The sequence below is a fragment of the Saccopteryx leptura genome, chromosome 2 (genome assembly GCF_036850995.1).
Source record: "Saccopteryx leptura isolate mSacLep1 chromosome 2, mSacLep1_pri_phased_curated, whole genome shotgun sequence".
NCBI classification, from domain to species: Eukaryota; Metazoa; Chordata; class Mammalia; order Chiroptera; family Emballonuridae; genus Saccopteryx; species Saccopteryx leptura.
In genome coordinates this window covers 318,361,098-318,382,812 of record NC_089504.1, presented here as the reverse complement: position 1 = coordinate 318,382,812, position 21,715 = coordinate 318,361,098, and the positions used below count along the sequence as shown (strand labels likewise).

Below are 21,715 nucleotides of genomic sequence, written 5' to 3'. Positions count from 1 at the left end.
GCTGAGAAGATTTAGGAGATCTGGCAGGCAGCTGCCATCTGTGGCGCATGCGTGTGAGTCCAGAAGGGAGTCTCCGGGCGAGTGGGTCATCAGTTCCGAAGAAGAGCTCTTCCCGAGCTGTGTTTGATCAGTGAGTTGGCTCCCAGATTTTCAATTGAAGCTGTATGAGCAGAATTGAATTCAAAGATTTATAGTGATGGCGAGGCGCTCAAATGGCTGAGCCAGGATGCGGGAGTCACTGAGTGATTAACCAGGTTCATAACAAAGACGGCTGGGGAGAGGGCGACAGAGAAGGAGGTGTGGCCGAAAGAGCTTCAGGTGAGCTGTTCCATCCACAGGTGAATGATAGAGGAGGTAAAACCGGGTTAGGAGACAGAGGAGGAGAGAGGGTGCCTTGGATGAAAAAGTAATAAAAACGAGGATCGGGAACAAAACAAAACAGCCAGTGTTTTGCAGTTTTCGCATCAGGCCACGGGCATACCAGAGAAACAGCTGATGACACGCAGGAGCGGGCAGGGGTTGGAAGCGTTGTGGTGCTGGACCTGTGCGTGTCAATAACCCTGATGGAGGACAGGAGCGCTGTGTGCGTCCTCCTGTCTGGAGGGTTTCCTTTCAACACAGGGAAGAAGGAAGCATCCAAAACAATCTCTTTAAATATCACAGGGGATACCCAACATGATTCCTTTTAATCTTCGTTACATTCTCAGAACAAACTGTGTCAGATCCGGTTTTCAGATGGTACATTGAAAAAGGAACGAGATATTGGGCATAGAGTTTGAATTATCCCCAAAGTCAGGCACAAACTGTAAGGGATGACTAACCTAGGTACACAGGAGAGACGCATGTTATCCTATGAAGTGCTCAGAAAATATTGGAGAAAACACGTGTAGTTAAATGAAGAGCTAAAATGAATAATCATTGCCTAATGGCTTGCATCTTGGTTTCATTTAAAATGTGTCCTCTGGTTAAAAACCCCAAGGCATTAGTTGCACAATTAGCAAATAAATAGTTTATAGCCAAAAATGCTGTCCAAATCACAGATGATAAATCCGAGCAGTGTGAGGAAGTTTTGATGACGAAGACAGAAAGATCTGAATAAGAGATGCTCATTTTGGAAATCATATTACAAATCACACTACAGAACTCAAAATGACATGTACTGATTGTATGTACACATGTAACCATGCATAAACACATACTTGCACACACATGCATGTACACACATGAACGTACACAGACATACTAACTATGAAGCCTGTCTAAGAAGTCAATTGCCATAACTTACTAGTTGTGTGAACCAGGACTTAATTTCTCTGAACTTTGGTTTGTTCAACCAAAACACTGGGAATAAGAGCAATATTACCTACCTGGTGGGGTTACTGTGAATTACTGGATGAGTGAATGTGTGTAATCTATTTAGGATAGTGCCTGGCATTTAGTTTGTTCTCAGTAATACAGATAGCTACAAGTATAAAATGTAACATCTTTTTATCACACCTTTTCTACAGTAATTCTTACCTCTACTAGTCAGCAATTTTTATTTTTGCCTAACTATATTTCTAAAAGTTCCTAAATTAAACAATATTTAAAAAGCTGTAAGACAGATAATAGTAAAGCTTAATACTTTACAAGCTAAAATGTGACACTGTTACTCAAAAGATAAGAATAAATGTTGGTAGAATGATGGATACTTTCGAGGCACCCAGGGAGGTGCAGTAAGCAGACTAGAAGGATGGCCCCCTAGATGCCTGCCACCTGGTGGACACTCTTTGAATGTGGCCCAGGGTACCACTCCTGTCATTAGGTTACTCTACGTGGCCAAGGTCAAGAGACTTTGCAGATGTAACTGAGGTCCCCAATCAATTGACTTAAGTTCATACAACAAGTGATTATCCTGGGTGGGTACGACCTGATCAGATGAGCCCCTGAAAGAGAGTCTAGAGGTAACAGAGGTCCTCTGACTGCTCTACTGTGACAGGGACTCATGGCAGGGACTTGCTGGCAGCAGCCACCAGGAGATGGGAACAACCCACAACGAAGAGCCAGCAGGAAAGTGAAGCCTTTGGTTTTAAAACTGGAAGGAGCTGGATTCTGCCAACAATCCGACTACTTTGGGAGAGGATCCTGGGCCTCAGATGCACCCCCTCGTTTCAGCCCAGGAGACCCTGAGCCGTTAAGCAGCAAACCTGGGACTCCTGACCCACCCTCACCGTGAGTAATAAATGGGAGTTACTAAGAAAAGAACTATGATGGGGAAGGAACTGCCCTGTTTTGCTGGGGAGGGGAGGCCTATGGGGGCAGGGGTCGGGCAGCTGGACCCATGATCCCCTCTGCTAGGAACCTAAGGGCATCCCCCCACGCTGCCTACCCACACTGCATGACGAAAACTTCTGAGAAACATGGGAGTAAAATGGTGTTGCCCAGTGCAAGTGCTGAGAAGATCGAGTCGCACGCTGTCTATACGTATTAGGTTAAAACGGCACGAACAGCTTTTACCATCACAGAGGATAATGGAATTTGATCGGCTAAATCCTGGGGCTTTAGAAAGCACCAATTAGGTAAACAAGCCTAATGATGTGTTGATAAAATTACAAAATGAGGGCTGGAGTGTGTGCAAGGGGTGCCCCTTATTTGGACTTTAAACTTCCCATGCTGCAACAGAGATGCTTCCTTAAGTTAAAAAATAAATAAAATAGGCCCTGGCCGGTTGGCTCAGTGGTAGAGTGTCAGCCTGGTGTGCAGGAGTCCCGGGTTCGATTCCTGGCCAGGGCACACAGGAGAAGCACCCATCTGCTTCTCCACCCCTTCCCCTCTCCTTCCTCTCTGTCTCTCTCTCACCCTCCCGCAGCCAAGGCTCCATTGGAGCAAAGATGGCCTGGGCACTGAGGATGGCTCCATGGCCTCTGCCTCAGGCGCTAGAATGGCTCTGGCCACAATGAAGCAACACCCCAGATGGGCATAGCATCGCCCCCTGGTGGGCATGCCGGGTGGATCCCGTTTGGGCACATGCGGGAGTCTGTCTACCTCCCTGCTTCTAACTTTGGAAAAATCAATCAATCAATCAATAAAATTATATATGAATGCAAAGCAAGTTATCAAGAACATAAAATTAGAGGATAGACTATTAAGAGAAAAAAACATTGCTTTTGACTTAGAAATGAGCAGTTAAGGGTTCAAGGACAAGGGCTGGGTCTAGTTTTATTGACGGCCATTTTTATTAATGATTGAGCAGGAAGAGCCACACGAAACTTCAAATATGAAAGTTCAAGGTTTCTAGGAGAAGATGTTTGGCAGACAGCTTAAGGCAGTAGAAATAAGAAGTCGCATGGTTAGAAAAATGAGCAGAGGAAAGAGGTGACTATTAGAGATAGATCACAGCAGACACTCATTAAATATTATATTCATAGTACCAAACTTTCAGGGAGATGATACAAACGGGAAAGGAATGGTGAAGATAACAACCATCATATTTCACAACGTGCCCCTACGATCTGAAACCGGGTAACCAGGGTGTGATGGGCACAGAATGATGAATCCTTCTATAAAGGATTCAGTGAATACATTCTCTCTTCAATGTCAACTAGACAGCCCTGAAGTGCTCTGTCACTCGGGGCACCCCCTGAATCCAGAGAGACGGAGCTCTAAATGGCAGAGAGCCAAAAAGAGGAACTGCAGAGTGCAGGGACTGCCTTATTAAAAAAAAAAAAAAAGCCAATTTATGTCAAACTTGGTCAAGAAACGAGTCCATTCAGACTTCTGGGAGGCGAGAGGATTTTGTTTCTAAATTATTTGACAGCATGTAGAGATGTTTTTTCTTCCACGTTTCATGGGAATAACAGAATATTTATTTTTTCCCTTTTTGGTAATAGAAGACGGTGTAAAGATCAACCTGTTCTGATGCCTAGATTTTACTTACAAGAAAATGGAGACAAAGAGATTACATCGAGTTGCCCGGGGTCCTACGGGGAATCTGTATGGAGGCTACCAACAACACAGCTCTCTGAGGCTGAATTCTAGGCACCAAAGGCGACAGGCAAGCCCGCCCTTTCCCAACACGCCCCGCCTCAGAAACCTGGGCATCATTCCCACTCCTAACTCACCAGCCATGGTCTAGTCAGTGCAGCTTCCTAAAACCCATCACACCAACCCCCTCCTTACCTGATGGCCACCACCTGCTACCCAGTTCCTAATCCTGGATTACAACAGGGGCTTTCTAACATGCCTCCCTACTTGACATCTGGGTCTTCTTTGGAGAATCCTATTCACAGTTGCCAAAGTCAAGCTTTAAATAAAAAGATGGTATCGCCTGACCTGTGGCGGTGCAGTGGAGAAAGGGTCGACCTGGAACACTGAGGTCGCCGGTTTAAAACCCTGGGCTTGCCCAGTCAAGACATATATGGGAAGCAACTACGAGTTGATGCTTCCCATTCCTCCATCCCCTTTTCTCTCTAAAAAATCAATTAAAAAAATATGATGGCATCAATCACTAGCCAGATCAAGTGTCAACTGCTTTGTGTCCCATTCAAGGCAACTTATAAGCTCCCTGTCCCCAACTCTCCCATTTCCAGGCCCCATAACATCCACGTGTTCTTAAAGACTCAATGCATGGGTCCGCTGTTCCTTAGAAGATTTTGCTGGTTCCTGAGTTTAGGCTCAGGGCCCATGTAATGGTTCCCAAAGTCGTCTGCGCAGGTGTTTTGGGAGAGCCATCACTTCTGACCACGCCTGTTGCCTGCACCCCACTCGCTCTGACTTGCCATACTTCTGGTCTAACACCTCACATTGCATAGGTTTGCACTGACTTAGTTTCTCCCATCCTCCATCTCTTTTTAGGACCAAGAAGTCACTTCACTGTTCACGCAGAGGATCCATTCTTCTGCTTACAGAAGACATCCCCTACACACCTACTGACTGTGTCATCATCGGAAACTTGTTCTCTGTTTGGCTCCTACGAGCAGGGTCCTGAGATTCCTCTTCCCTGTTTACATCCTCCCCTAAGCGGTGTTATCATTTCCATATATTTATATGCCAACAATTAGCACGTTTCTATTTCTAATCCAAACATCCTTTTTGGGGCTTATCCAACAGCAAAATTTGCATTTCGATTTGGACAGCATCTGGCATCTCATAATTAACTAGGTCAATGCTGGATTCTTCAAATTCCTATAAATCTGTCCTGCCCCTAATTTTCCCCATTACCCTCATCATCGTGTTCCTCGGGAGTTTACGTCAAACGCTGATCCCCTCCTGTGGCCTGTGAACAGGGCAAGCCTCACACTCTCCTCTGGGTTTCTGGAGGGTAGGTTATTACCTGCTGTCTGATAGTAACATGCTATATGCAAACTATGCGTCTTACACGAATCTCTGTGGGAGTTGACGAGGGCCCACACTCTCATTTCCTAGCCTTAACATGTCATATGGAACAGAACAGCAACGAGCTTCTCTCCCCATGCAGAACACCCCAGATAAATTTCGTAAGAGCAGCTGGTAAGTGTTCCTATTGCCAGAATGGGATAGGAACCCAGCAGGGTTCCTTCTATAGCTCTGGGGAATACAGAGCGATCGGGGGTGGTCTGTGAACTCCCTCTAACATGGACAGAGGGCAGCTGAGCAGCGAGGCTGCATTTCCCCTCTTGCTACCTGCAGAGGCAGCTTCATGGTCAGTTCTTTCTGCAAACTTCAACCATGATGTTTCATTTCCTGGGGTTTCTTCCTATCTCAGATTTTTTTTATTCAGTGTGAGGAGGGGAGGCAGAGACAGACTCCTGCATGTGCCCTGACTGGGAGCCACCCAATAAGCCCACTAGGGGGCAATGTTCTGCCCATCTGGGGCATTGCTCTGTTGCTCAGAAATTGAGCTCTTCTTAGCGCCTGAGGCAGGGACCATGGAGCCATCTCAGCACCCAGGGCTAACTTCCTCCAATGGAGCCATGACTGCAGGAGATGAAAAGAGAGAGAGAGAGAGAGAGAGAGAGAGAGAGAAATGAGAGGGGGAAGCGTGGAGAAGTAGATGGGAGCTTCTCCTGTGTGCCCTGACTGGGAACCGAACGTGGGACATCCACATACTGGGCCAATGCTCTACCACTGAGCCAACCGGCCAGGGCCCCAGATATTTTTTTAAGTGCTAATTTTTATTGTTATAATAAAAAGGTAGTGTCAGAAGGTATAATTGCTTTTAAAACTCATTTCACCATTTACCTAACAAGCCCAGCACTATTTAGCGTGTTGTGTGTTATCACCAGAATACAGCCCAGGAGGAACCGATTTTAGTGGTAAGTACTGATTTTCAATATACAGAAAAGCAATGTTCACGACACATAAACATAGCATGGTTACCTGTCATGTTGCAGTAGACTTTCAGGGGCCCCAGAGGTCCGCTGCCGTCGGGATCGATCCAGTAGTAATTCGATGTCTGGCCCAGGTGTTTATATGCTTCACAGGATGGCTCGTAGATGGCTGGAAGGAAACATCCTTTGTGAGCACAGCCCAGAACAAACGGCTCCCCAGACACACGCCCCGGCAACATATCCAATACGGCGCACCACTGCTTATGAGGAAGGAGTGCATCCTCTGGCTAGCGCGAGCATTCTTTTATTTTTTTTATTTATTTTTTTATTTTTTTCATTTTTCTGAAGCTGGAAACGGGGATAGACAGTCAGACAGACTCCCGCATGCGCCCGACCGGGATCCACCCAGCACGCCCACCAGGGGCGGTGCTCTGCCCCCCAGGGGGCGATGCTCTGCCCATCCTGGGCGTCGCCATATTGCGACCAGAGCCACTCTAGCGCCTGAGGCAGAGGCCACAGAGCCATGCCCAGCGCCCGGGCCATCTTTGCTCCAATGGAGCCTTGGCTGCGGGAGGGGAAGAGAGAGACAGAGAGGAAAGCGCGGCAGAGGGGTGGAGAAGCAAATGGGCGCTTCTCCTATGTGCCCTGGCCGGGAATCGAACCCGGGTCCTCCGCACGCTAGGCCGACGCTCTACCGCTGAGCCAACCGGCCAGGGACATTCTTTACCCCTATGTTTCCATCCATGATTTGGTTTTTACTCTATAAGCACCTCTGGCCCAACAAACAAAGATAATAAAATAAGTTCCAGCTATGGCTTCACAGTTGGGAAAAAGCCCCCCCCCCCCCAAAAAAAAATCAATGCATTGTTAACCAAATATGTTTGTTGTATTGGGGCTTATGATCATTGAAAAAATAATTAATAATTAATTTCTAGTTATTTGTAGACATCATCTTTTTACTGGAAGGGACATTATTTTGCAAGGCTGTAAGTATTGTCTGCTTTGCTTAACTGTAGACTAAGAGATCACACACACACACACACACACACACAAACATGCATGCATTTTTTGCATAGGTAAAATAAACTTCATGGGATTTCTATTGCTCTTTTATTTTGGGAAAAAATGTCCCTGCTTCGTTTAGTTGCAGGTGCTTTAATGACATCAAATCTTGTTTGTGTAGAAAGTAGACATCAGGGTGATGGAATGATAGGTTCTTGTTCACTGTGGTCCTTTTAGTCCCCTGCTTCTGACCCATTTTCTCTTCTTGGGCCGCACTTGTGTTCAGAAGTACAAAGGGGACATTTTCATGTCACCTCTGTAGAGAATATGACTAAGATGTCATTGCAAAAACAATTTTTTTAACACCTATGAGGAATCTGAAAGGTCTCTTTTCAAAACTAAGACATCTGGTATAAACCGATATATCTGAAATGAAAGTCGTGGAGTCTTTTCAGTAACGTGCACTCAAATTGGCGGTACCCCTCGCACGTGTCATTTGTTCCATTGTGAACTTGGAGGTCTGATTCCCGGGACTTCCTTCCCTGCCTTCCTCCTCCAAGTTCTCCATGCCTCCCTTTGGCTTTCCACGGTTTCCTCTCTGCAAAGATGGTATACCTTCAAGTCCAGTTCAATTCAACAACAACTCACTAGGCTCAAGCAACTCTAAAGTTCTTTGATTTACTTCTTTCTTTCCTCCTGTCTTTTATTCTGCAACTAAAATGTGCTGAGCCACCCAACTACAACTGTGAACAGCACAGATAAAGGGCCCTTGGAGTAGGGTTTGCTTCTGATCAGCTGGGTAATGCTCGTGCAGAAAGCGCTATGGGAAGAGGATGTGGCCAGAATATCAAGCAGAACCCATCCACCATTGTCCCATGGAATGATCAACACGTTGTCCACTTTCAACCTCCGGATTGTCTCATCTGGATAATAATAAATTATGGCTGCTCTGGGTTTGAATACCATGCCAAGGGAAAGGCCGTGAGGAAGTGCTCAAACTAGGACGCTCTCCGGAGCCCTTCTTACGCTGATCCCTCTTAATAACTAAGCCACCGTCTGATCTTAACCCATCTTTGAAAAATAAAGCTTTCTCCATTGGAAAGAGACACTGGGGTGGGCAAAAGCACGTTGACAGTTGTGAGTATGCAAAACACAGTTTATTCTTGCATTATTTATTGGTTAATTATTCTATTATTTATTATTAGTATTCCCCTCCTTTTGCCCACCCCTCTATCTTATTTGAAACTGTCAAATTGAGTTTCTCATCTCAGAAGTCAGACTCCAGTGTCTTTGGTGGGAGAAACAAGTTTTCTCAGAATCTCATTATTCCTGTGAAGGAAACAACTGAGGGACAGCTGAGCTGGGAACACCAAGGGGCAGTAGTGGCCTTGAGACCTTCCCCTGGGAAAGCTCCCTAGTCTAGAACCGTGCAATTATTTTTAATTAGCACCGAGTAAGCTTTATGATAACTAAGTCTTCATTAACACTTGAATGTTAACCTCCTATGTTTTCTGTTTCTTCCGATAACTTTTTGAAGCTTGAATAAATGCCCTGACCACGTTATTTCCCCTAGGAACTATTGTCTCATTATCAGAACAAAGCAAATGAGGTGGGTGGGGTGTGAGTTTTAAAACACTGATATTCTGCATACTAATACTACACCATAATCTTTCTGCAAATGTAATTTGTGCATAAGATGCTCCTTATTAGAGTCCTCTAATGGATTTCTTCACCTGTTCAGGTCTCAAGGGAAGTAGGTCATTGGAAGAAAAAAAGAGTTTTGATTTTTCTATTAAAAAAGTAGCTCATAGTTCTCTTCTGTGACAAGTCAGTCTTTCAAAAAAAATTTTTTAAAAATATCAGACTGGCCTGACCAGGCGATAGCGCAGTGGATAGAACATCAGCCTAGGATGCTGAGGACCTAGGTTCGAAACCCAGAGGTTGCTAGCTTGAGTGCAGCTCACCAGCTTGAGTGCAGGGTTGCCGACTAGAGTGTGGGATCATAGACATGACACCATAGTCGCTGACTTGAGCCCAAAGGTTGCTGGCTTGAGTAAGGGGTCACTGGTTCAGCTGGAGCCCCCTGATCCAAGCACATATGAGAAGCAATCAATGAACAACTAAGGTATTGCAGCGAAGAGTTGATGCTTCTCACCTCTCTCCCTTCCTGTCTCTCTATCTCTGTCTGTCCCTCTCTAAAAAATAAATCTAGAGTAAAATCTACCCTTATTATTTCATTTCTACTCTCTCTTCTCCCCCAAAAACCAACAACAATAATCTATGCTTTTGTAATGATAGGCACAAAACTACAATTCTGCATCGTTCTATGATCATGACTGCCACATTCCTTCCTAATGTCAATATCCATTGTTGGCATTCTTGGCATTCTTTGACCTTGACACCAGAAAACATCAAATTGCTTTGTATTTTGTGACTCAATCTGGACCAGCACCACTTGCATTTTCTTCATCATTACTCTCTAATTAGATATCACCTTGGTAAGGCCGCCTTTTAAATTAATATATGTATGGGAAATCACTTGATCAACTTTTTTTTTCTTTTTTTTTTTTTAATTGTAGGCTTTCAAGACCCGTATGGACTAGGGTTACCAACAATTCTAAAAAGCTGTGAGAGGCAATGGTGTGATACTGGCTCTCAATGACAGGCTTGTCTACGCTCTGGGCTGGAACTGTATTACCCTGCTCTGTTTTTCTATTACCCAATCAGTTGCTGGATAAGTTCATCTAAATAGTGAGCAATTAAATGAGATCCCACCCACACAGCATTGAGCTTTGTCCCATTTCTTTCCCCTTGGTGGACACCGAAAGGCCGCTCTCATTTTAATCATTAAGCACAATCTGAGAACAATAGAAAAATATTCTTTTTAAAAGTTCTATGCAGTCCAAGAGCAAATAGAAATAGATCGAGTGTAACCAACATGGTGAATAATTCATGCTCTGCGCAGCGTACCTTACCGTGCACAATTGAAAATGGGCCATATTGATTTCTCAACCAATATACATACAGTAAAACCTCATTTACCTGACATCATTTGGAAATGAACCATTCATAGAACTACAGAATTTCAGAGCTTGAGAAGGCCTTGGCACCATCTAATCTAGCTCCCTCATTGCAAGGAATTATGATTCTAACAACAGCTACTTGAGCTCTTATGCTGTGCCATCTTCTTTCAAATGAGCGTTTTACATGCAATGAGCCATTTGATTTTCATAGTAAACCTATGGGGTTTGTATTACTCTTTTCACTTTACACATAAGGAAACTGAGGCTCAGAGATGAAAAGAGAACCACATAAGCTACATAGTTTGCAAATAAGGAAGCCAGGATTGAATTTGAGCCCAGAGCCTCTGTTCTGAGCCATTCTACTATCCTTGCTCTGAGAATCTTATATTGACCTACTCCCCTAAAGTCACTCATTTATAATAAGTGTCTATTATTACTAGAGCAGAACTTTGGGCTCCTATCTGTCATTGCATGGCCTCTCTATCATGCAAACCCCAATATAAATGAACTGATACACTGATTTCCTTACTTTGAGCACTAAAATTCATTTTATTTTCATCATATTCAGTGAAAAGTCATTCTAAAAGTCACTGCACATCAAGTTTTCTGCTTCCTTAATCATATGACATTAAATATAATTGCTATTTCTTGCTGACTCAGGCTTCCTAATTACCCACATCAATCACGGGATGATGCTGTAGCAACGCGATCCCTCTCCCAGTGATCCTGGGAAACTCTGATTCACTGACTTGTTGGTTTCCCCTTTTATCAGCGACGAGTCCTTACCCTACAGTCACTTAGAACGTCTTGCTACTGTTGTGCAAGTTCTACGGGCATTTCTTCTGCACACAGAAATAAAACGACTCTTCAGAGGTTAAGAGTTAGAAAACAATACAGGTGGACTTGTTCATGTTGGATGTTTGAAGAATTTGAAACACAGCAGATCTGACCTCTAGGCTAGCATTGTCCTTCTTTAGGAGGTATTTCTGCTTTTGGAAGGGGAGGCAGAGGCAGCCAGGAGAGGCAGCCAGAGAAAGGGCTGGGTAAGCCAAGGGACAGGATGTGCGATCACCTTTGGGGAACGTGTCTGACAGCAGCCAGTACCACACCTACACTGAGAACAGATTCTTTGGCCGAAACAACAGGTGTCACGAGAATGTCTCACTGATCATTTGGAATTAATGAGCTTTGTCACTGGGCTTGTATTTAATTTTGCAATTTGTTTTCTTTGGTGGTGTAAGAACTGTAGGCATCAATATTTACTCAAAGCTTTCTGCTTGTGAATGGCTGACAGAATAATCAAAATAATTTAGCATGGTTGGAATATATTATATAAAGACATATATATCCATGTATCTATGTGTACTTACATGTATATTTATACTTTTTTTATTTACATTGACTTATTCGAAAAACGTTTGTAAGGAGTGTAAAAGTCGGAGGCTCTAACTGCGTTTCCCACATGGCATTCCAAGTTGGGCTAGTAGACCAGTGTGTTCTTCCCGGTCTGGGAGTCTAAGAGCTAAAGCACTGACCTGCATATTCGGAAAGGTTCGAGAAGGAAGCTTTGCCCGTGGGCTGGGCTCTTCATGGAAGCAGGCACCCAGGACACTAGTTAGATCTTAACAAAGGGCTGAGATTTAGAAAGACAGAGAAGACTGTGCGTTCTTGGATGTGTAGACAGAGGACTGGTGTGTAACTGGGACTTTTATGAGACGTCAGAGAGGACGACATGGCTGGAGGGGAGACCTCATCCCTGAGAATACAGGGAGCTGGAGGCCAGATTCAAGGTGTGGGAGGGAGCCACAGGCAGTTGAGATCCGGTAGTGGAAAGTGGGTGTCTCCGACCACCGCTGAGGAACTTGTCTGCTCCAGAGAAGGAGAGGAGCCCGAGAGGGTGTGAGGTGAACACAGTCCCAGGGGAGCAGCAAGAGGAAGTGTCATTCTGCGTGTCCCAGTCTGAGGCTCAATCCACTGTGCCACCGCCTGGTCAGGCCCTGGAAGTGTCATTCTGTGGAGCTTCCTTCCTAATTCAGGGAAGAGTGACAGCATGCTTGTCCACCGTATCTCAGCAGCGGGGAGGGAAGTGACAGGAGCAGAACTATCACCTGCATTGATTTACCCTGAGTTCGTTCTCAGGAGCCTGAGCGTGGTTGACGTTTAACAACTACTTGCTGAATGAGTCAAGAAATGAAAATATAGATGCAGTCCCGTCAAGGGAGAATAAACTGGGAAGAAATTTCAAAGAAGGCACCGACTCAAAAGAGGCTGAGAAAAGAAGCCTGGAATTTTAGTCCCTAATTTGTAAAATCAGTGAAATGTCATACTTTTAAAAAGTTGTCTTAAGGGGGCCCGGCTCCTGCCCGATGACATGGCATAAAAGCTCAGGTTGGCAGAGACCTGACTCTTCCCCTACAGAGACAAGTACATGTGGACTTTCTTCTTCCTGTCTCGTTACACCTTCCCTTATTTGAAACGCTCTGATCAAAGACTGTCGCTTGATATATTAAAGGGCAAGATAAAGGAATTTAGAAAAAAATTCAATTTTTTGTCCTTAAGCCTTTTACACTATATTGCCAGATACTGAGAAAGCGTACTTTTGCTGACAGATGGCGAATATTATTAAATTCACTCTTACTACTTGCATTCTTCCAGTACCTTCCTCAGCCTTCCACTGCCCCCACCCCCCACCCACTGATGGATGCACGTCGGGCCCGACTGAGAGACACAAAGGAGCAAAAGACACTAAAATATTTCAAAACAGGCCCTGGCCGGTTGGCTCAGTGGTAGAGCGTCGGCCTGGCGTCCGGGAGTCCCGGGTTCGATTCCCAGCCAGGGCACACAGGAGAGGTGCCCATCTGCTTCTCCACCCCTCCCCCTCTCCTTCTTCTCTGTCTCTCTTTTCCCCTCCCACAGCCAAGGCTCCATTGGAGCAGGGTTTGCCCGGGCGCTGGGGATGGCTCTGTGGCCTCTGCCTCAGGCACTAGAATGGCTCTGATTGAGACAGAGCAACGCCCCAAGATGGGCAGAGCATCGCCCCCTGGTGGGCTTGCCAGGTGGATCCCAGTCGGGCGCGTGCGGGAGTCTGTCTGACTGCCTCCCCGTTTCCAACTTCAGAAAAGGAAAAAAAAGAAAATTCAAAACAATTTACCTGCATCACCACTCCTAAAATTAGAACATTAGGGGATGTATAGATACTTTACCCACAGACAAGAGACGCCAAAGAGAGTGAATAATAAATTCCCCAGGGTTTAATATTGAATTTGAGGGAGTTTACATTTCTTCTCCCCTTCTGGTGATGTGATAGCCTATTCAAACTGGAGGGAGTCTTCGTGTTCCCGGTCACCTGGTCTGGGTCCTCGTTTTGCAGGTGAGAAAACAAAACCAAGAGGGAGTGGGGGGGGGGGGCATGCGGAATGTCAGCCATTCATTCATTCAACAGTGAAGGTCGCTTCCAACTCTAGTTTCTGTCTCTGAACATTTTCCACTGTGACTTTTCAATTCTATCTTTAGCTGATTTTAACACAGCTGCTGGCGACCCATGGTCATCAGATCCTTATTGAGCTGCCGTTCTGTATTTAAGCACCCCCTGCATGTTGACAAAATGCTAGTTGTTGGGTCAGGGTACTGAGAGGCGGGACAGGCATGGAGGGCCCAGGGAGGACTAGGCACACTGTGCCCACTGAGACTCCTGTCCACGACCTGCTGCTACTACTCGAGTTTACGGGACGAAGGGGGGTGGCCTGTGTTCACAATCTGAGAAATCCACCTCAGTGTTACGTAGAGAAAAGCAGTAGCAAGAATCACAAAAAGGCATCCAAATTTCAGGGCAAGGATAACAGAGTGACAGGGCTGAGCTCCTGTCACAAACGTGTGTCACCATGGCTGTGACTGTCAAGAGTAAAGTATCCCTACCCTTTGAAGTTTTCACTTCTTGTCTTTTTTTACCTGGACACACCTTGTCTTCACTTTCAACTTGAAAAGTCTTACCTTTGAAATAAAGGTTTAATTTGTATGAAATCTCTCTCGTTTTTGCCCTTCTGCATAAGATGCAGGTTTCACAGTCAATTTTGGGGGGGACTGTCAGAGGAGTGGTGTCAGTCATTTCATAAAACCCTCAGCCTGAACATCCCTTCAGCCTCCAGAAGAGGATGACTCCCCTCTCTTTGTGCTTTGAAAGGGTTCGCTGCACCTGAAGGAGGCTTGAGCCGGACGAAATTGAGCTGTATCTTAAAAATACAATTCTAAATGGTACCATATGAACCGATTCAATAAAAATGTTCATTATTATTCAGTCTTTTTTTTGTTTGTTTTGTTATCTCCTTTTTGGACTTGTTATCAGACTTGAAAAGATTTAACTCCAGTTTATAAATATATTACTTTTCTCTTCTTTCTGCATCACTAAACACGGGTACAATGAGCCTTTGTTCTATCCGCTCCGTCCCCTGTCTCATTTTCACTAAGTTTCTGGGAGCCCGTTCCAAGTAGAATCTACTCTAAAGGATCCAATTAGAAAGAATGGCACCATTTATCCCTGCTTTACCCTTTCCTACCCCCCACTCCCTTCCCCCGTCATCCCCTTGCTGTTGTCTGTGTCTGTGAGTTGTTTCTCTTCATTTAATCCCTTCACCTGTTGTACCCAGCCCCCCCATGCCCTCACCGCGGACAGCTGTTAGTCTGTTCTCTGTATCGATAAACTGCACACCTGAAACCTACATAATTTTATTAACCAATGTCACCCCAATAAATTAAATAATTCATTTTTAAAAAGAAAGGAGGGCACTAATATAAAAATAACCAGGTCATGAATTTTTTTCCACCACGTTCAGTAACGTTTTGGGATTTTCGGCAGAGATGACATAACATGGTTTTCTCTTGAGCTTACAATAAGAATGAAAATTTTGATGGTGACTTTTCATTCCTTTTTTTTTTTTTTTTTTTTTTTTTAAGATCAGAACAAGACTAAACAATATCCCCAAACAAACTAGATTCTAGCTATGACTTTGTCATTATTGTCTATGTGGTCTTGGACACATCACTTAAACTCTTTTGTCCAGAGTATCCTCATCAGTAAAATAAAAGTGGTAACTGTTGGGGTAACTCTAGGGGTAGAGTTCTTAGTAATTATAATAAATACATGAGGTAGCGTATGAGAAACCGCATTAGGCATTCTAATGTTCAATACACAAGTTAAGTGCCATTATTGTCATCACCACCACTGTTACCATCATCCCCATTATCATGAAGAACACACTGACCATTCTGAGTACTATTCTGGATCTTGCTTGAATAAGTAGGTTCGCGCTGATTGGACGGGGGATAGCTAAGCTCTTGTCAGACAGGGAACTTATCATCACAGGATGAGTCCCACATTTTCTTAGTGAATGGAATAATTTTTCCATGTCCAGCAACATAATGGAACATCATGGAAATAGGGAAGAAACCTTGCACGCAGAACGTGCCATTTCATGCTCTGCAGAGAGCGGGGACACCGATGTCCTCTTTGAAATCAGTAATAATAAAATTGCCTACGCATCAAATTTGTGTTGTATGGGAACCTGGAGCCCTGACACGTGAAAAACACACAGATACACTTTGCCTTTGATTTTATTAAACCTTAACTTCATTGATTCCCTGGCCTTTGTTTTGGGAGAAGTTGGTAACATCCCCATAATAGCCTGATTCAATAAGCAATGGGACTCTGCTCAGGGGTAGTCTGTGATGGGACTAGTCTCTGAAAAAGCCACAATGTTATGTTGAAGCCTCCTGAGCATATCCAAGGGGACAGGAGCCTTGTGTCTGGTGTCAGCTGCTTATTCAGTGAGTATGCATGGGGACAGAAAAAGCTGACCTTTTTCCTAAGAACCATGTGTGTAAAAACAATCCATATTCTCCGGTATCACTTGACTCGAGACATTGCCGTTAAATTCAGAGTATATCGAATGTCTATAGCATAATGTAGAAGGTGCTGATGTACACACCCTTTTCTGCACTGTTTGATTCAAAATGGACACAGTTCTTTTCCATCTTAAGATCAGCATTAATGTTGGACGCTGTACTCCACTTCCACTGTCAGACCGGTGACCCGGCTCTGTTCTGTGGCTCATCTAGCAGCTGCTGGGTGGTGACCGAGTTATACAGGACGCTTTGGGCTCAGCCAATGAGTGTCACCAAAAAAAGCACAGGAGCTATTCCTGTTGGTCCCTCCACCTGGTTGTCTGGCGGGATACTGTTGTGGTTGGTACTGTAGGGTTTGTGCCCAGGAAGTTAACTCCCCAGTTCCCACCCATCTCCATGCAGGGTTTACACAATCTCCTAACTGCTCTCATTCACGTGGGTCATTTGGGGTCACTTCACTGGGAATATGAAATTGTTAGTGAAAGAGACAAGTCAGTCTTCCCTTGTAAGATGCACAAGACAATAGAAAAAGTTGGTCTATTTGTTAGTGTGTGTGTGACTGTGTGTATAAGAATCTGTGTGCATGAGTGAACGTGTGAGTGAATATATGTGTGTGAGAATCTGTGTGTGAGTGAACACATGTGTGTAAAGGAGAGCGTAAGAGTGAGAAGTAAAATTAGCATATGTATCCCCTCAACACACCCCTGAGTTCAGCTACCTCGGAGGCTACTTAAGTACAAGGACAGCTTCCCACTGCAAGGCCCTGCCTCTCTCCAAAGACCGCTTGGGATCCCAGGGCACCTGCTCAGCCAGGAAGTGTAACCAGGAAGTGTGCGACAGTGAATATCCTCAGAGTCTACCCTGAACTGGGGGGATAGAGTCAGTGAGTAAACGTCCCGGCACCCCCATGGACTAAAAAGGTTTCTCAAAGACTCTCAGGGGGGGACTGACCCCCAGCCAAGGACGGCCTTCACTTGTCACTCCTTATCAAGGTGCCTTTTACGATTTCCTCCCAACCTGGGCTCATTATCTCCACCATTTCCCTGGGGCTTTCCATGATCACCTCTCCAGTGAACTTCCTCCAGGCAGGTTCTAGTTTCAGAAACTGCTTTGGGGAGAACCAAAGCCATAACAAAAGCCATTTCCTGTCAGGGAAAGGGCTTCATGAGGGGACTAGATAGGGCCAGTTTACGCCTGCCACTCAGTCCCCTGTGCACCTGGTCTCTCCCGCGCCAGTGTCACAGCTTCTGCTATGGAATATGACCTCTGATGCTATTAGCAACAACTAACGACAGTCTTAGAGCAAGACTCTTAGAACATAATATTTTAAAAACTCAGTGAGAGCCTGCCTAATTTGGGCAACTTTAATACATTTCTTTGTAAGAAGTGTTACTCTTTGTGGTTCTATTTTAGAAAATGTGTACTGTATACAAACGGAGACTAGACCAAGAAGGCTTAAAATGCATTTCCAATTTTGCAGCATGTTACTTTTTAGAAGCTTGGGTATGTTCTCTAAAATTTCTGAACCCATGACCAGGCGGTGGTGCAGTGGATAGAGCGTCGAACTGGGATGCAGAGGACCCAGGTTTGAGACCCCGAGGTCGCCAGCTTGAGCGTGGGCTCATCTAGTTTGAGCAAAATCTCACCAGGTTGGACCCAAGGTCACTGGCTCGAGTAAGGGGTTACTTGGTCTGCTGAAGGCCGCAGTCAAGGCACATATGAGAAAGCAATCAATGAACAACTAAGGTGTCACAATGTGCAACAAAAAACTAATGATTGATGCTTCTCATCTCTCTGTTCCTGACGGTCTGATCCTGTCTATCCCTCTCTATGACTCTCTCTCTGTCTCTGTAAAAAAATAAAAATAAAATAAATAAATAAAATTTCTGAACCCTTGGTTTCTGGAGCCATAAAATGTGAAAAGGAATACCTATCCTGCATAATGCACGAACTCAGAAGTATACAGTGTTCCACTGGCTCAAGAGCCGATGGTGCCTACATGATAGGAAAAACTTAATTTATGGCCTCAGTTTTTCAGAAATAAATACAAGTCCTTATCAAGAAAAAGTAAAAAAAACAACAACAACCTAAAACAACAAAACCCAAAACACAGCCCCACAAGCTATTTGAAAATATCTTCATTCACGTTCTCACCTACCACATTGGCATACTGGTAATATAAGCATTTGATGTTTTCCTTTTCACCAGTCAGGCTAGCTTTATCTACTATGCCTGAACTCAGAGAGGGCTTCCCTTTCATTTAAAAGTCTAATTGAGCTGGTGAGCACATGCTGAGACAAATCTCAGAACGTACTGACCTATATAGCTCGGGTTCCAGTTCTGGACTTACGGTTGAGGGGAAAGTGACCATTAGCCTTTAAAATCATGACCTTATTAAAAAACGTTTCTTTGAGCAATGTGCACTGGGCCATTCTTAGAGAATCAAAGTTGATGATGTATTTTTCTTAAATATGCCACTTGTCACTGATTTAATCCTCCTGAGTGAGACTTTACCTCAAGCTCGATATCTATATTTTGGACAAGTTGATGATCGGATATTTTCCACAGCCTCTGAGAACACCTGTGCTAGAAGGGATCCCGGAGACAGACTCATTTTCTCGACCTCCGTGGTTTGCCAGTACAGAAGGAAAGCCCAGAGAAATGAAACCATTCGCCTCAAGTCACGCCGTGGACTGGATGAGAAGGCAAGACAAGGCACCTCGCTAATACTTTCCAGCATTTCTAAAGCGTGTTTGGTCCCATGCTGGGCTCCTGTCATCCCCAGCGCCCCCAAGAAAATTGTCTGTTGTGGGACAATTTTAGGAAACAAGACTCCTTGCTATTGGAATAGTAAGGAGACTTCAATTGATGTAGTTAAAACATGTTTCCTGAAGCAATTTGGTCAAGGAGAATGTCTTCTCCCACAATGTACAATTTGTTAGCACACTCTGCCCTTGCATTGAGAAGTGCAGCCCTATTAAAATCAAGAGTGTTCGCAATCAAGTTCAAGGACTGAAAACACCCGATTTTTTTTTTTATCACCAGCTTCTGCCTACCCTCCCTACTGTCTCTCTGCCAGTCCTGCAGGTGCTCTGGACAGACCTGACCAGCTTCACTTCTACGAGGTGTCTCACTTCTTTCACACACCGTTTCAAATGCTTGAAAAATGTTTCATGGGCTTTGAGCGTGTAGTTGTATCTTTTTGTTTGTTTCTCTCTTTAAACCCATCTCTATCTCTTTTTGTCTTGCTATCTCTTACACACACACACACACACACACACACACACACACCATTTGCAGTTTAGAAAGCCCTGGTCAGTGTATGCTCTTTGTTCCTTTGACCTAGACAGTGAGACAACTTCAAAGCCATGTCCTCAAAGACCCATGCTCAGCCTTCTTCTATGCTGTGGGGGGAATTCTGACAACAGAGGAGGTTGGGACAGGCAAGTTTGGCTCCTGTCAATCCCTTTGACTGGTGTCTCTGGCAAGTCTGGGAGCAACACACAAGGGGACAGACTACATCAACGGAGGGTGTATCCTTATTCATGTTTTCACATAGCATATTTGTCTTTACATAATGTTTTTAGATGAATTGAGGTTGAGAATCAGGGACAGTAAGGAAACACTGAACATGGTACATCAGTAGGAGAAGAAATGAATAGTACAGTGAGTTGGATTTTTTTTTTCAATTTTGTAGGAAGATTAGAATTCTCAGTGTCCACATACTTGAAAAGTTTTGGTTGGTGGGACTGTAAAGTAGTACAACCATTATGGAGGAAAGTATGGTGGTTCCTCAAAAAACTGCAAATAGAACTACCTTATGACCCAGCAATCCCTCTACTGGGTATATACCCCAAAACCTCAGAAACATTGATACGTGAAGACACATGTAGCCCCATGTTCATTGCAGCACTGTTCACAGTGGCCAAGACATGGAAACAACCAAAAAGCCCTTCAATAGAAGACTGGATAAAGAAGATGTGGCACATATACACTATGGAATACTATTCAGCCATAAGAAATGATGACATCAGATCATTTACAGCAAAATGGTGGGATCTTGATAACATTATAAGGAGTGAAATAAGTAAATCAGAAAAAAACAAGAAATACATGATTCCATACATTGGTGGAACATAAAAATGAGACTAAGAGACATGGACAAGTGTGTGGTGGTTACCAGGGGTGGGGGGAGGGAGGACAGGGGGAGAGTTAGGGGGAGGGGGAGGGGCACAGAGAACTAGATAGAGGGTGGCGAAGGACAATCTGACTTTGGGCGAGGGGTATGCAACATAATTTAATGACAAGGTAACCTAGACATGTTTTCTTTGAATATATGTACCCTGATTTATTAATGTCATCCCATTACCATTAATAAAAATTTATTTAAAAAAAAAAAAAAAAGAAAAGTTTTGGGAAATATTAGGAATGGATGGAGAGACTGACATCTAATGTAGTCCCTTCCAGTTCATGCTGGGATTATTCTCCCACGGCAGTTAAATAAGAAGCATCATTGCTTATGCCCAAGCAGACAAAGGAACCTGGATTTGCAAATCAACTTGCAATGTGTTTTGTTTCCCTGACTCTTGTAAGTGGAATTTTAATATTAGCACCTAATAATGTTTTGCAATTAACCAACATTTTAACACTGAAGTAGGCAATAAACTAATGTTTTAACAGTTTTTTAATTGAACGGATTAAAAAAGCTAATTAATTTGTAAGCTGTACACAGTGAATCATTCCGACTCTATGATTAATTTAGTCTATTTTTTTTTGTTCTACACATGAGCAGCTTTACTTTTTTTAAAAGTACAAAGTGTATAATTAGCACTAGATAATTTTTATCTACCCCAGGAAATATCTGTGCATTTTTCACCATCATATTATTAAGGGTTGTACCAAGTTTTCTCATAGGATTTCATAAATTTCTGATCTTTCATGAATTTATCTAGACTTTGTAAATCCTCTGTTGTCAGACCCAAACTAACATCACACTTTATTTTCCAAGAAGAAATAATCTGGGGCTGTTTATTTTAGGATCGCTACTTAAATATTGCTTCAATTTCTACTACACAACTAATTAGCGGGATACCATCCTATGAGTTACGGTCTCAGTATTGGCCCTCAACATGTTTCCATTGGAAATCTATCGAACTAACTAACCCTTTGTGGGTCTAATGTCAGCCACTTCCCTTCACCCCACTGTCCTTGCTATGCCCAACACAAATTAATGTATTTCTTTAAACCAACAGATATTTACTGGGGACCTACTAGTACACCAGGGAGTATTTTTTTTAAATGCTGGGAAAATAATAGTGAGCAAAATGGGTTAGAATCCCCAGACTCATGTAACTGATGTTTTTAGTCGTGTGAGACAAGAGAATCAGATGGCATGTTCAACAGGGGTGTCATCCAGAGTGTCAGGGATGGAGGCAGGAAGAGCAGAATTAGCAGGTGGGCTGGGCCCGGGCGTGAGTGGAGACAGGCATCAAAGACTTCCAAGTT

General features: G+C 44.0%; 1 protein-coding gene across 1 annotated transcript in view; it reads right to left on the bottom strand.

Annotated features, from left to right (window-relative positions):
• Positions 1-21,715, bottom strand: part of CNTNAP2 (contactin associated protein 2) — a 1,312,105-nt gene that overhangs the window by 464,552 nt on the left and 825,838 nt on the right. Inside the window, exon 12 of the mRNA XM_066362952.1 lies at positions 6,337-6,456. Within this exon, the coding sequence (XP_066219049.1) occupies positions 6,337-6,456 (120 nt within the window). The remainder of the gene's footprint in view (positions 1-6,336; positions 6,457-21,715) is intronic.